This window comes from Galeopterus variegatus, unplaced genomic scaffold (genome assembly GCF_000696425.1).
Source record: "Galeopterus variegatus unplaced genomic scaffold, G_variegatus-3.0.2 Scaffold2122, whole genome shotgun sequence".
Taxonomy (NCBI): Eukaryota; Metazoa; Chordata; class Mammalia; order Dermoptera; family Cynocephalidae; genus Galeopterus; species Galeopterus variegatus.
In genome coordinates this window covers 242,767-255,153 of record NW_007728233.1, presented here as the reverse complement: position 1 = coordinate 255,153, position 12,387 = coordinate 242,767, and the positions used below count along the sequence as shown (strand labels likewise).

The following is a 12,387-nucleotide window of genomic DNA, read 5'->3' as shown; positions in this document are numbered from 1 at the left end:
CCTGGAGACGGGGGACACAGCCAGATGTGCAGATGCGGTAAAGTCAATGGGTTGGTTTGTCTTGGGAAGTTGATGTCATCTATAAAACAGAAGGTGTCTCTGCTGCCAGTGGAAGGAGGGGGTGGACTCAGGAACTGGGGAGAGAAGATCGAGGAAGAATGCTGGTCAGGAAAGGCAGCGGGGACAGTGGGCATCCCGCGGCCTCGCTGGGACCGACAGCCATGGAGAAGCACTAGTAGCACCAGCTTACGTTACCTGGTGCTGTTCAGTAGCTTGTGCGCAGGGGAGGAAAAAGTCAGGTTCATCCAGGGTTGAGAAAGGGGGTGGCGGGAAGGTAGGGAAGGAGAAGATGTTGCTAGGTAGACAGTAGGGCAAAAGATCTGAGGACAAGACCTTTTGAGCCGTCTCAAGCAAGAGCGTGGAATCCCGCTGGCGAGGTAAGGGGATGAAAAGGGGTGGGCAGGCCTGGCCAGTGGACCAGAAGTTCTGATGAGGACCAAGAGCCAATGCCTCGGGAGGTCTGGAGGGAGAGAACTGCAGGGAGGGTGTGGGTGTATGAGGTAGAGCTGCAGATCACTTTGGTGGGTTCTGATTGAATCCTCCTGCGCAGTGATGGGCCAGACCTATGAAGTTTAGGCAGAAAAAAACCATCTGCTCAACAGCCTTCCTATGACTAGTGAGTCACATTAGTATGACAAAAAGCCATTGGTCGCCCCCAGAGACACACAAATGGTAACATAAATAAAGTCGCTATTCTTCTCTATGCCAGTCAGCTCTGGGCTGGGAATGCAAGGTCATACAGTTTTGGAGCCAGACAGGTGTGGTTTCAGCCTCCATCCCGTCTTACAGTGGTAGGATTTAGGGCAAGTACCTTAACCTGTATAAGCCTCAGTCTCCTCATCTGTAAAATACAGGTAATTAAGCCCATTTCTCAGTTTGGGGAAGACTAATGAGATACCTTAAGCAGGTTATCTAGTTCTTAAACATTGCTTTCGCTGTCCTCTTCTCCCATGAAGCTTGAACATAGCTGGAGGGGACATCTGAGTGCATACCGTTCCTCCAGGGAAGGAGAGGAACTCAGGCTTGGGTGACCGAGAACTAGGCAGGAGCTCGTCCAAAGGCTGATGGGTCCCACATCCTACCTTTTCCATGAAAATCTAGAAATATTGGTGCATTGTACAATGCACAGTTCCCCCTATGGAGTCAGCAGTCCAGGTTGCCAGACAGGTATTCCAGAAGAGCTGCCTAATGCCCTGCACAGCCAGAACTGGGCAGAAGCTCTAGCCGTGGGCCCTGGAGGGGCATAGAGGCTCAGGAGACCAGCCAAGCAGACAGGCCTATCAGGACCCGTTTGCTTCAGGCCCACAAGCAAGGGCTTTTCTCCTCTCTGCCCTCCTCAGCCTGAAGGGACACTTACTTCCCAAAGGGCCTCTCCAGGGCGAAAGGCCGGGCAGCATAGTAGTACTGCTTGTATTCATCCATCCACACTTCAGCTGTCCGCCTGGTGTTCCTGGGGAGACAGAAACATCAGGAAGGGGCTGTCTGGGAGGACCTGGGATGTACCCAGTTGAAATACATCACCCAGGTGGGGTCACCACAATCCACCTACTGACATTATTGTTCCTGGGGTGTCAAGCCCAGCCAAGCCCTACCATATCTCCAAAGGGGCCATTACCCTAAGACACAGGATTTTCATACAAACCTTCCCCCAAAAGGTAAAGACCAGAAAAATCATGCCAGAAACAACTTTTGTGGCTCTCAAGGAAATTGGAAGGAAAGGGCCAGGAGAACTGGACACACGCCTTGCTGCCTGTAACCCAGAGCTCTAAGGCAGGGCCTGTGTGGAGTATCTTGCGTCTGGCCTCCTCGGGATCTTGTGCCGGGATCCCCCCTTACCAGAGGGGAAGTGCTGAGGTCCCAGCTTTCCAAGGGGAAAGCCAACACACGCACAGTCTTCCCACAAGCTGTGCAAATAGCTTGGTGCAGGTGTGCGGAATTAAGTAATCAAGCCATCTCTTTCAGACATTTGCCAGCACTCTTTAGTTTTTTAATCAGGTATTTGCTCTGAGTCTGACCACAAAGGTCAGAGAAAAGGAGACAGAAAGACAGTCTCTGAGGATGTCGTTATGCTGCAGCCAGGGGTAGAGGGGTACCACGGAGAGCCCCAGAACAGGGAGAAAAGATATTAGAAGACCAGCAGGTGGCCTGGGCAGCAGCAGCACCTACCAAGGCCACATAATGTAAACCTAGGGTGCTCTTCCAGATTCTGGCTCTGTTTTGGAGCACAGGCATTGAATGGAGGAGCATGGCAAGTCCTTCCAGGCTAGGGCCTGGAATGACAGTGATGCACATGCAGTCCAGCTCTGGGAGCTCTGGAGGTGGTTAATGCCTTGCTGGCCCTTCCACGGCCTGGCCATCAGCAAGTTGGCAGTCGCTCAGCAGACAGCTGTGCCACAGTTCTCTAACCACTGAGTGACCCAGCATGGCGTGCAGGATGTCCACGGCCGGGGCCTACCTCAAAGTCAATGAATGTCTGGAGCCCAAGGCCCTGCCCCGCACTCCTGGGCTGATCCCTTCCAGGTGGTCACATGGCTCCCAGAGGGCCACACCACTTTCCGGCTCTGGAGGTGGTTAATGCCTTGCTGGCCCTTCCACGGCCTGGCCATCAGCAATTTGGCAGTCGCTCAGCAGACAGCTGTGCCACAGTTCTCTAACCACTGAGTGACCCAGCATGGCGTGCAGGATGTCCATGGCCGGGGCCTACCTCAAAGTCAATGAATGTCTGGAGCCCAAGGCCCTGCCCTGCACTCCTGGGCTGATCCCTTCCAGGTGGTCACATGGCTCCCAGAGGGCCACACCACTTTCCCACACCAGATGTCCCTAGTTCACCTTTACTTTTTCAAAGCCCAACAGTGGAGGTGGCCCTGTCTTTGTTCCCCCTGCTGCTCCCTTGCCTGATGACCTCTCGTCACCCCGCCCCAGCCGCCACGTTTTTGCAAAGGTGTTGCTAATTTCCCCTTTGCTTGAACCCATGCCTCCTCTGAGACGGTGGTGTCAGGACATGATGTGTACCTGCTCGTGCATGTGGAAACCCAGGAAGGAAAAACGCAGAAGAGGACAATGACATCCCAAGAGCACCCCCAAAAGGGGTGTGTAGCTCCCCTCCCCTGAATAGACCAAATGACACCAAAAAAATGAAGAGGGGCCTAGGGGGATGAGTGAAGAGATCAGACCACGAGACAAGAGGATCAGGGAAGCAAGCTAGAGGAAGAGAAGAAAAAAGGGACACACAGAAATTATTGACAGCAGAAGAGAAAGATCGAAAAGGGAGAAATCAAAAAAAAAAAAAAAATCAAGGAAAGGGGAAGCTCTGTGAAGGGAGGGAGCAGGGAGCAGACAAGTGGGCACCCTTGGGTTGCTGAGTCCCCCAGGCAGGAGGTGAGAACACCCTGGGACAGGAAGCTGGGGTCACAGGGCCTGCCCCAGCCTGGACCCTTCTGTGCACCTTGGGAGCAGGCACCTAAACTGCTTCCCCCTTCCCTAGATCTTCACAAGCACCTGTCCCCTAGTGACCCAGTCTGAAGGTGGGAGCAGTGGATCTTCTAGAACTCAGCGGGTGGAGGAAGGGCTGCTACCCACCAAATACCCAGAGCAGAGCCCTGCAGAATGGCGTCCACCTGTGACTTGCAGCCCCTGAAGCCATTTGGGGGGCCTTGTCAAGCCTCCAGCCCCAAGGCTGGGTGTGGCAGACCTGCTGTCCCGTGCCCATGAAGAGTCCAGAATGCTCAGGCAGCCAAACAGCCCCAGGATGGCCGCCACCCCTCAGCGCCCTGCTAGGCCTCCTGTGCCCTGGCGGCAGGGAGATCGCACTGGGCCTCGGGGCCGCACACTCACTTGATGTAGGTGTTGGCATTTCCATCTGGGAACACGTAGGGGTGCTTCTTCCGGAAAACGTGCCCCACTCGGCTGCAGGGGATGATCTCCAGGCTGCCCCCGCACATCCACACTCGGAAGGAGATTTCTGCAAGACAGTCGCACCTCCTCTTACCTCATATTACTGGGAGCTCCTCCTGCCTTGACGCACGAGGCCCCAGGGGCCCCAGGTCTAATGAAGCCATGAGGGCCCTGCACCTGGCCTAGAGCAGGGTGGCTAAGAACGGACTCCACAGCCAGACTGTGTGCTCCCCTGGCTGGGAAACGTCAGCTTCCACATCTGTAAATGGGGATCATAGTCCTAACACCTGGGAGGGGTATGCGGTAACACAGAAGCAGTGGCATGGTGGCGGGGGCGGGGGGGAGGTATCTTATCGCTGCTATTGTTTATAATTGCCAGTGCATAGTGATACTAGAAAAGAATGGGCATTAGACAGTTTTATTGTTGCTTTAAAGTTCTCTACAGACAATGCACCCTCTTACTGACTGCACCCAGAACAGGATGCCCCCACACCCCACTGGATATGTCACTGGTAGGAAAGGCAGCTTCCAACCTGTGGCAATTCCTGCCCGGCTCATGCTTCTGCATTCAAGCTCAAGGATCAAGAAGACAGTCTGGCTCATGAAAGCACCATGCCTGTGGGTGGCTGCCGCTGAGAGGGGCCATGTGGAAGCAGGCTGGTGTCCAGGGGCAGGGGAGGAGGAGGCAGGTATTCCAGGGCCTTCCCACCGCATGCACCCTGCACACCCTCCAGCACCCTGGGCCCCACCTCCTGGTCTCCCCGGGTTTCGTCATTGCAGGTCCTCTCTCTTATCTGCTGTCCCTTCCACTTCCTGCTCTGTCTCCCTTCATCCCAACTCTCCAAGCAACTGCTTAGGCTTGAATTCTTCATCCTGGTCCTCCCCTGCTCTCACTCGCCCGTCCTCAGCCATCCTTACCTGTCCCCTACCCCCCCCTTCCATGTCCCCATGGAAGGGCCGCTGAGTTGCAGGCAAGACTTCCTTCATGCCCACCTACTCCATCACCTCCTCTGCACCCAACCCTCTGTCTAGTGCAGCTCATTCCCAGGAAGCTCTGATTTCCCTTTGTGGAGGACAACATGGACTCTAGGATGAAGGAAGGACTTCTCAGGGTTGCTACTGAATGATGGCAAGCACACAGGGGGAAAGAAACAGGAAGAGCTTAGCTTTGGGGTCAGCAAACCTGAGTGGGCAGCAACCCACTAGCTGTGTCCTTGAGAAACCTGCGTAAGCTCGCTGAGGCTTGATTTCCTCATGTGTCAAAGATCAGAAAAATACTCTGCAGGACTTCTGTCAGCATCAAATGAGATGGAATTTTGAGAACAACCATGTCAATTCTACGTGTGATTAAAAGATCAGGAGCAGTTATCAAGACATCCCTCCGAAGCCAGTCTCTCTAGAACCTGGGCATGATGTGCTGCGCCCACCTGAGCCCACTTCTAACTTCTGAGACAGTTTATAGCTGTAAAAGATCAGGAGCAGTTATCAAGACATCCCTCCGAAGCCAGTCTCTCTAGAACATGGGCATGATGTGCTGCGCCCACCTGAGCCCACTTCTAACTTCTGAGACAGTTTATAGCTGTCTCCTCCCGTCTTCTACTGCACAGCAGGAGACACCTGAAGTTTGCATACTTAACAATAGAGATTTTGGCTCTCCATAAGGCTCCATGATACAGAGCGAGCTGGCATTTGGGGCACAGTTTGAGACTGTGAGTGAGGACTGAGCTCAGCAGCTGCCCAGCACCCACGTCTGCATCATGCACTGAGTGCATAGAGGGTTCAGTGCGTGGGATTGTGTCGGTATGCGTGAATTTGAGTCTCAGGATGTCTTCCTTAACATGTCTGTGCTCCAGTCAACTCCTCTCCAGGGACTCAAAACAGGGTCTGCTCCAGTTCCCAAAAAGGAAAACCCTCTAATTCCTCAGAACGAGCAATGGAGTTTTGCTCACCAGATATAACCTACAAGTGTCGTGCCAGCCTTCTCCTACAGAGATGCATGTGTTTCCGCTATGATCTCTTCCTTTCCATGGATTCAAATGAGACACATGTCCTTCCTCACGTGCAAAGCAAACCCCTCCAACCTATGCCCCCACCCCAGCCTCCTCACCTCCCAGCCCGCCACAAGCTGGTTCCCTCCCCATGCTCCCTTGTCCAGCAACTTGTTTCTCTCTGGATCTACAGGCCCTTTCCCCTCTGCCAGTCATGCACAGATCCCCCCCCCCCCTTGGACAGTACTGTCACCTGGCTCTGGTCCTTCTCCACCTTCCTTTGGTCTCCTGGTGTTCTCCTACTTCTCCCCAAGGCTGTGTCTTTGAGTGTCTTCCTGACCCTGCTTCCTCATCTGAGCCCAGGCTTCCCTCGATGCTGAGGACTGACCCCCAGCCCCAGCTCTATTCCGGTTCCAGCACCAGCGTCCACTGGCTGGCCAAGGCTTCCAGTGAGGTGCACCAGACACCACCACACCCAATACGTCTTCTACCCCCTCAGCATCTTCCCACAGCCCAAAGCAGCCATGCCTGCTCTCCTCCTCTAAATCCATTCTTCTTCCTCTTTCCCTGTATCTGTTGCTCTAGTGCATAAATTCACAGTACAACAACCTGCAAACATTAGCCCTGGGAGGAAAACGACCCCTTCGTTTCCTCCGGGGCCAGGCTTTGTTAGGCTCTTCCTCAGGCGGCGGCTCCTCGGTCCTCCTGCCAACCCTGCACAGTGGTTACTGATGTTCTTATTTTACGACGCAGCAGCAGCTCTAATTGGACATCTGACAGCCAGCTAGTCGCTGGAACTTGACGCACATCTCTCTGGCACCAAAACTCACAGTGTGGCCCTGGCACTGCCTTGCCTCAAGACTGAATATCTCCCACTGGCCAATACAGCTGTGGGTACAAAGATGCTCACAAACTAACACGAGTGACAAATATATAACTAGCTGTCACGTTGCTACCTTATTAACTCTCTCATCCAGTTCTGAACAATGTCTGTCTTAGTTCTCCTACAGGCCAGCTGCTGCCACCCAGAGGAGCCTGCAGCCCAAGATGGTTAAGAGTCTCTCTACCCTGGGGCCCAGACGGTCATATCTGAAACGATGGGAGGCACGTGGCCTGACATGGGTTGTTGTGCTGCTGCCAGAGTCAAGAGGCAATCTGAGGACTGCAGCTTGGAGTTTTCAGCTTGGTGTAATGATCTATAGGCCCTACAGTGTGGTATAGTTAAAACCCAAGATACACAGTTGCCCTACCCTTATCTATACCACTGACCTCAGGATAATGATGGGTATCCTAGGACTGCGAGCCAGGCCCAGCGGTTCACAGATATCTGCTGAAGCCCTGGGGAAAGTCTTGTAATCCTGAGGTGCCATGCAGGGGCAGGGGTGGAGGGGTAGTACAGGTGTCATCAGAATAGACCAAGGGGTGAGGCAGAGGCGTTCCAGGTACAGCTCGGAGCCTCCACGCTCCAAGGCTGCAGCTCCTGCAGTCACCGTGTCTTCAGTGGAGGGGGAGGGAGCAAAGGATTTTGTGCAGGGAGTTTACAGGGGCTTCTCGCTGAGTCAGCACCTGCATAATCTCCCTTGTGATAAATGTCACACAGACCCACATCCATTCTGAATTCCAGGCAGAGACAGGTGTAATTATTGCATCCTCATTGGGGGCATTGCTATCATCTCACTTTCTTTAAACTTCAGATTAATGTTTGAGAGCAAACTGCCCTACTGCCCTCCACTCTATCTCCTCATTAACCCATCAGCTCTTTTTACCAGCCCTCCTAGGGCCCTAACCCTTCTCCAGAACCAACATCCACCCGAGGAGCCCATAAATGCCAGACAGGAATTCAGGCGAGAAGGGACAGCCTTCTCCCCAGGAAGCAAGCACAGCTGTTCTCTCATATTGCCACCACTCACTTGTACTGGTCAAAGTTCTAATTTCATTTTATAGCCTGCTTTGTAAACAGAGGCAAACGGGACCATTACACACAGGTACTACTTAATGCAATGGGCCCTGTTTTAAATGGAGCCCTGTATACTGTATACGTACGTATCATATACACAGTAGTGTTATCTGTTCTACCTTTGGCCAAGTTTAAACCTACTGAGGACAAAGAGTAGAGAGGACAGTGTTGGGCAGAGAGAGACAGACACTCATCTGGCTATTGTCACTCATAAGTCCACACATACATACGTGCATACGGGACCTTGCCTTTCTGTAATCTTAAGGTTCCCTGTGCCCACTGGCCAGGAAGCAAGCTGTTCTTATTATCCTTTAATAAATGCATAGATTTGAGAAGAGAAAATCTTAACTGGCCCACAAAAGACAGCTGTGAATGTGTGAGCAGGACTGCACTTCACCCACATCTGGGACAATAAAGGCTGCATCCAGGGCTCCCTGCTTTTGGACCATGGTCTCCAATGGCCACACAACTGCCAGTGCCAAAGTGGCACCCTTTATCTTTCCACATTCCCTTTGAAAAATGACCAACCAATGTCCTCTGTCATGGAACTTGATTAGACCTGGAGACATTCAGGAGCAGCAGGACAGGATGGCCTTGGGGGGGTCTCACCTGAGTGTGGCTGCCTTAGCTTTGCTCCACCCGGAGGAAAAGGTGGCTTTCCATCAGACTTGGGTGCTCCTCTCAGATGAGACCATTTCCCTCATCTTGAGCTGCCAAGCATGGAACGGGTGAAGCCAAAAGAGAAAGTACGAGGAATAAACTATTCTAGGGGGTTGGCCTCAATCCTCCTGTAACAGATACTGCTCACACGTAGCCTAAAGGGGAAGGCAGGCAGCAGGTAGAGCAGAGGTGCCTGCGTTATCTAATAATCTTCACAACACTCCTGTGATATGGGGACCGCGATGGTTTCCTATTGCTGCCATAACAATTTACCACCAATTTAGCAGGTGGATTTGGTTAGGTCCTCCACCTAGGGTCTCACAAGGCTGAAATCAAGGTGTCTGCAGGATCGTATTCCTTTCTGGAGGCTCTGAGGAAGAATCCGCTTTCAAGCACATTCAGGTTGTTAGCAGAACTCACTTCCGTGGGGTTACAGGACTGAGGTCCCTTTCCCTGCTGGCTGTCAACCTGGGGCCTCTCTCTGCTACTTCTGTGTTGCCCCCTCCGTCTGCAAACCAGTGATGGCAGGTGGAGCTCCTCTCATGCTTCCGATCCCTCCAACTTCTCCTTCTGCTTCTTCTCTTCTGCCTCCAGCCTGAGAAAGTTTTCTGCCTTGAAGGGCGCAGGTAGTTAGACTGGGCCTACCTGGATGATCCAGGATAATCTCCTGACTTCAGGTCCCTAATTACTAACCTTAATCACATCTGCAGGGATTAGGGTGTGGATAATATCTTTGCAGGGCCATTCTCTCTACGTTCTCCCTACCACAGGTACCACTGTCTCCACTTTAAAGACTTGGAAACAGCCTTAATAAAGTGAAGTAACTTTCCCAAGGATACTCAGTGGTGACTACAGGATTCAAACTTAGGCCTGTCTGATTCCATAGCCCATGTTCTTTCTGCAATGCGCACCCCCATGCATGTGTGCATGCGCCAAGCCTGGCACAGCCTGGTGTCCCTGACTACATTCTGGGGGTAGTGGGAGGTGGAGACTCCTCTAGCCTCCCCCCACCCCATCTCTCTCTTCTCAGCACTGTCTTTTGCACCTGCTGTGCTTTGGAAATCCCACTTTCTAAATTGAGGAAACCCATAATCTCCCTTCCTCTATGTGCCAAAACCTCCTTTTTTGGAATGTGCACCCCCCACCCCTGCCACCTACACACACACACTCACATACACACTTCTTACTGGGCAGCAGCAGATTCCTTTTATCTCTAAAGACCAAAAGCTAAAAGTAAGATGCAGCTCAAAGTAGATATATTACAGGTACCCTGTGTTATGTAAATTAGAGGTTAAACACCCAATTTTAATGCAAATTGACTTCTGAAAAAGAAGTCTAAAAGCCACATTTCCCTAAAGCCTGCTCGTATGCTGAACTCTAGATGTAATTATCAAAACTATTCAGCTCACTTTAGAAATATTTTGTGGGAACTATGGCACACATGAGGGTCAGGGCATGTGTGTGTGGGGAGAGGGGGGGTCGGCTAAGATAGGCATGGCTTTCACGTGGCCGCTGCAACCAGTCCATCAACAGCTGCTTCTAAGGGATGAAAAGTGAGATGGGGCAGGTCCTGGTTGCCCTGCCCAGAGCCTTTTCCAGTAATCTCCGTATTTTTGTACTGTGAAATAGACAACACAGCATATGCAAACACATCTAGAACACACAGCAATTCTACTTCTGAGAATGGAAAGATGCCTCTACCTGCTTTTATTATTCTCAGTTTAAAAGAAACCCTTGAACATGGCTCCCTTTGAAGCAATGAATCCTATTTTAAATGAAGCATCATAGACTAGATATATGGGAATGCTATGGATCAAATGTGTCCCCCCAAATTCATGTGTTGGAAACTTGACCTCCATTGGAACAGTGTTAAGAGGGTGGGAAATCCTATTATGGTATATGATGGGTGGGGCCTTTAAAAGGTAATTAGACTGAGGACTGTGCCCTTGTGAATGGACTGATCCATTCATGGAGTAATGGGTGTGGTTCTGATGGCTTTATAAGAATGAGCAGTTTAGCTCTCTTTTGCTCAGCCCATTCTCACCATGTGATTCCCTGGTTGCCAAAGGACCCTGTAGAGGGTTCCCACTAAGCAGGTCCTCACCAGATGCATTCCCTGGACTGTGGACTTTCCAACCTCTGAACTACAAGATATAAATTTCATTTCTTTATAAATTACTCAGTTTCAGGTATTCCGTTATAAGCAAAAGAAACAGACTAACGGAGTATGTTGTCCTTTCCATCCTGAACCTCCTTCCCATCCAGTCTCTCGTTTTTTTGAATGCACATTTAGTGAGCAGCTTCTACTCTTGCCTGCCTCAAGAATGAGAAGTTGGATGGATGGTCTTGCCTTTAAGGAGCTCCAGGTTTAGTAGGAGGCAGGGCAGCAGGCACAGGCGAATAAACAGACAAATACGAACAGACAAATACATAAGAGGGCTCAGGCTTGGTGCAGTGATGGCGAAGAGAACTGGCGCTGAGGGGCATGGAGCAAGGGAGCAGGTGGCCAAGAGGGAGGGCAGAGAAGGTGTTTTCGTGCTAGAGGAGGCGCCCCAGAGCTGCAAAATACATAAGAGGGCTCAGGCTTGGTGCAGTGATGGGGAAGAGAACTGGCGCTGAGGGGCATGGAGCAAGGGAGCGGGTGGCCAAGAGGGAGGGCAGAGAAGGTGTTTTCGTGCTAGAGGAGGCGCCCCAGAGCTGCAGTGCAACCTGCTTCTGCAGCAGAGGAATCAGTGTTGGTGGAGCAGACAGGCTCAGTCCTTGCAGAGGGTCAGGCATATGCTGAGGTTCTGTCAGTGCCTCTGGACTGAAGGCTGGAGGGAGGAGCACGCTGATGAGGCTGAGAGAAGAATGTGGGCCTGGTCCTCAGGATAAGAGGGAGCCACTGAGGATGCCCAGGCCTGGGAGGGATGGGTGGGCTTGCATTTCAGAAGGAGCACTTTGGTAGGAGGGTGGGAGGATGCATTTGACAGGAGTAAGGAGAGGTGGAGGATCATTTAGGAGAGTATTGGTGGGGATAGAGAGAAGGGCATGGATGTGGGCAATGCTGGGGGAGCAGATCTTCAGGACTTGGTGACCTGGGCGTGGGGAGGCCAATCCTGCTACACCCTGGAGCCAGAATTTGTTCGCTCTGACAGGCGGCTTCCTTCAGTCCTTAGCACCATCTCTCCATGGCAGCTGAGTGTCATTTGCAAAACCCATCCAAATCCCTGATCATCACAGGAACTCTTTTCAGATTCCCACCCTCACATACTCAGGCGCCTCACTATCCCTACCCGCAGATCTGATGCTGTGCACGTGATATATCCACCATTGGAAAAACACTGCATTTTCTCCCAGAGAAAATGCTAAAAATAAATAAATAAATCCAGAAATGGCTTTCAAAGTGCTGTTAGCTGGCTATAACATAATGGAATGTTAGAGTGAGAGAAAACAGTGTTCCCTGCGATAGCTGTCGGCAGTGCTTTTCTTGCAGTTTAAAACATTTTGTGATGGATTGTAAATATCTCTCCCACACCTCCCCAGCACCCATTCCCAACTTCTCTATCAGAATCAGGCCTCGTTAATGCCAAATGACTCGGAAGCCGGCTAGATGAGATTGCTACTTGATTTGCACAGATGTGTGTTAACATTGCTAAAAAGAAAAAGGTGCAGGTAAGTCGGACCAGAATGTGCCATCGTTGAAAATAACATGTGCCTGAATCCAAATGGGACTGCTACGTGGAAGAAGGATCACTTCACTTTGCGCAGTTCTAGAGGTCAGGTTAAGTCCCAACATCCCGACAGACAGAAGTTGGGGGAGCCAGGCTTGAACTTAGAATTTTCGAA

General features: G+C 51.6%; 1 protein-coding gene across 1 annotated transcript in view; it reads right to left on the bottom strand.

Annotated features, from left to right (window-relative positions):
• GALNT14 (polypeptide N-acetylgalactosaminyltransferase 14) overlaps positions 1-12,387 on the bottom strand; it is a 79,765-nt gene that overhangs the window by 16,362 nt on the left and 51,016 nt on the right. The window contains exons 10-11 of the mRNA XM_008580524.1: positions 3,895-4,021; positions 1,418-1,510 (exon numbers count right to left, since the gene is read on the bottom strand). Coding sequence (XP_008578746.1) covers positions 1,418-1,510; positions 3,895-4,021 — 220 coding nt within the window. The remainder of the gene's footprint in view (positions 1-1,417; positions 1,511-3,894; positions 4,022-12,387) is intronic.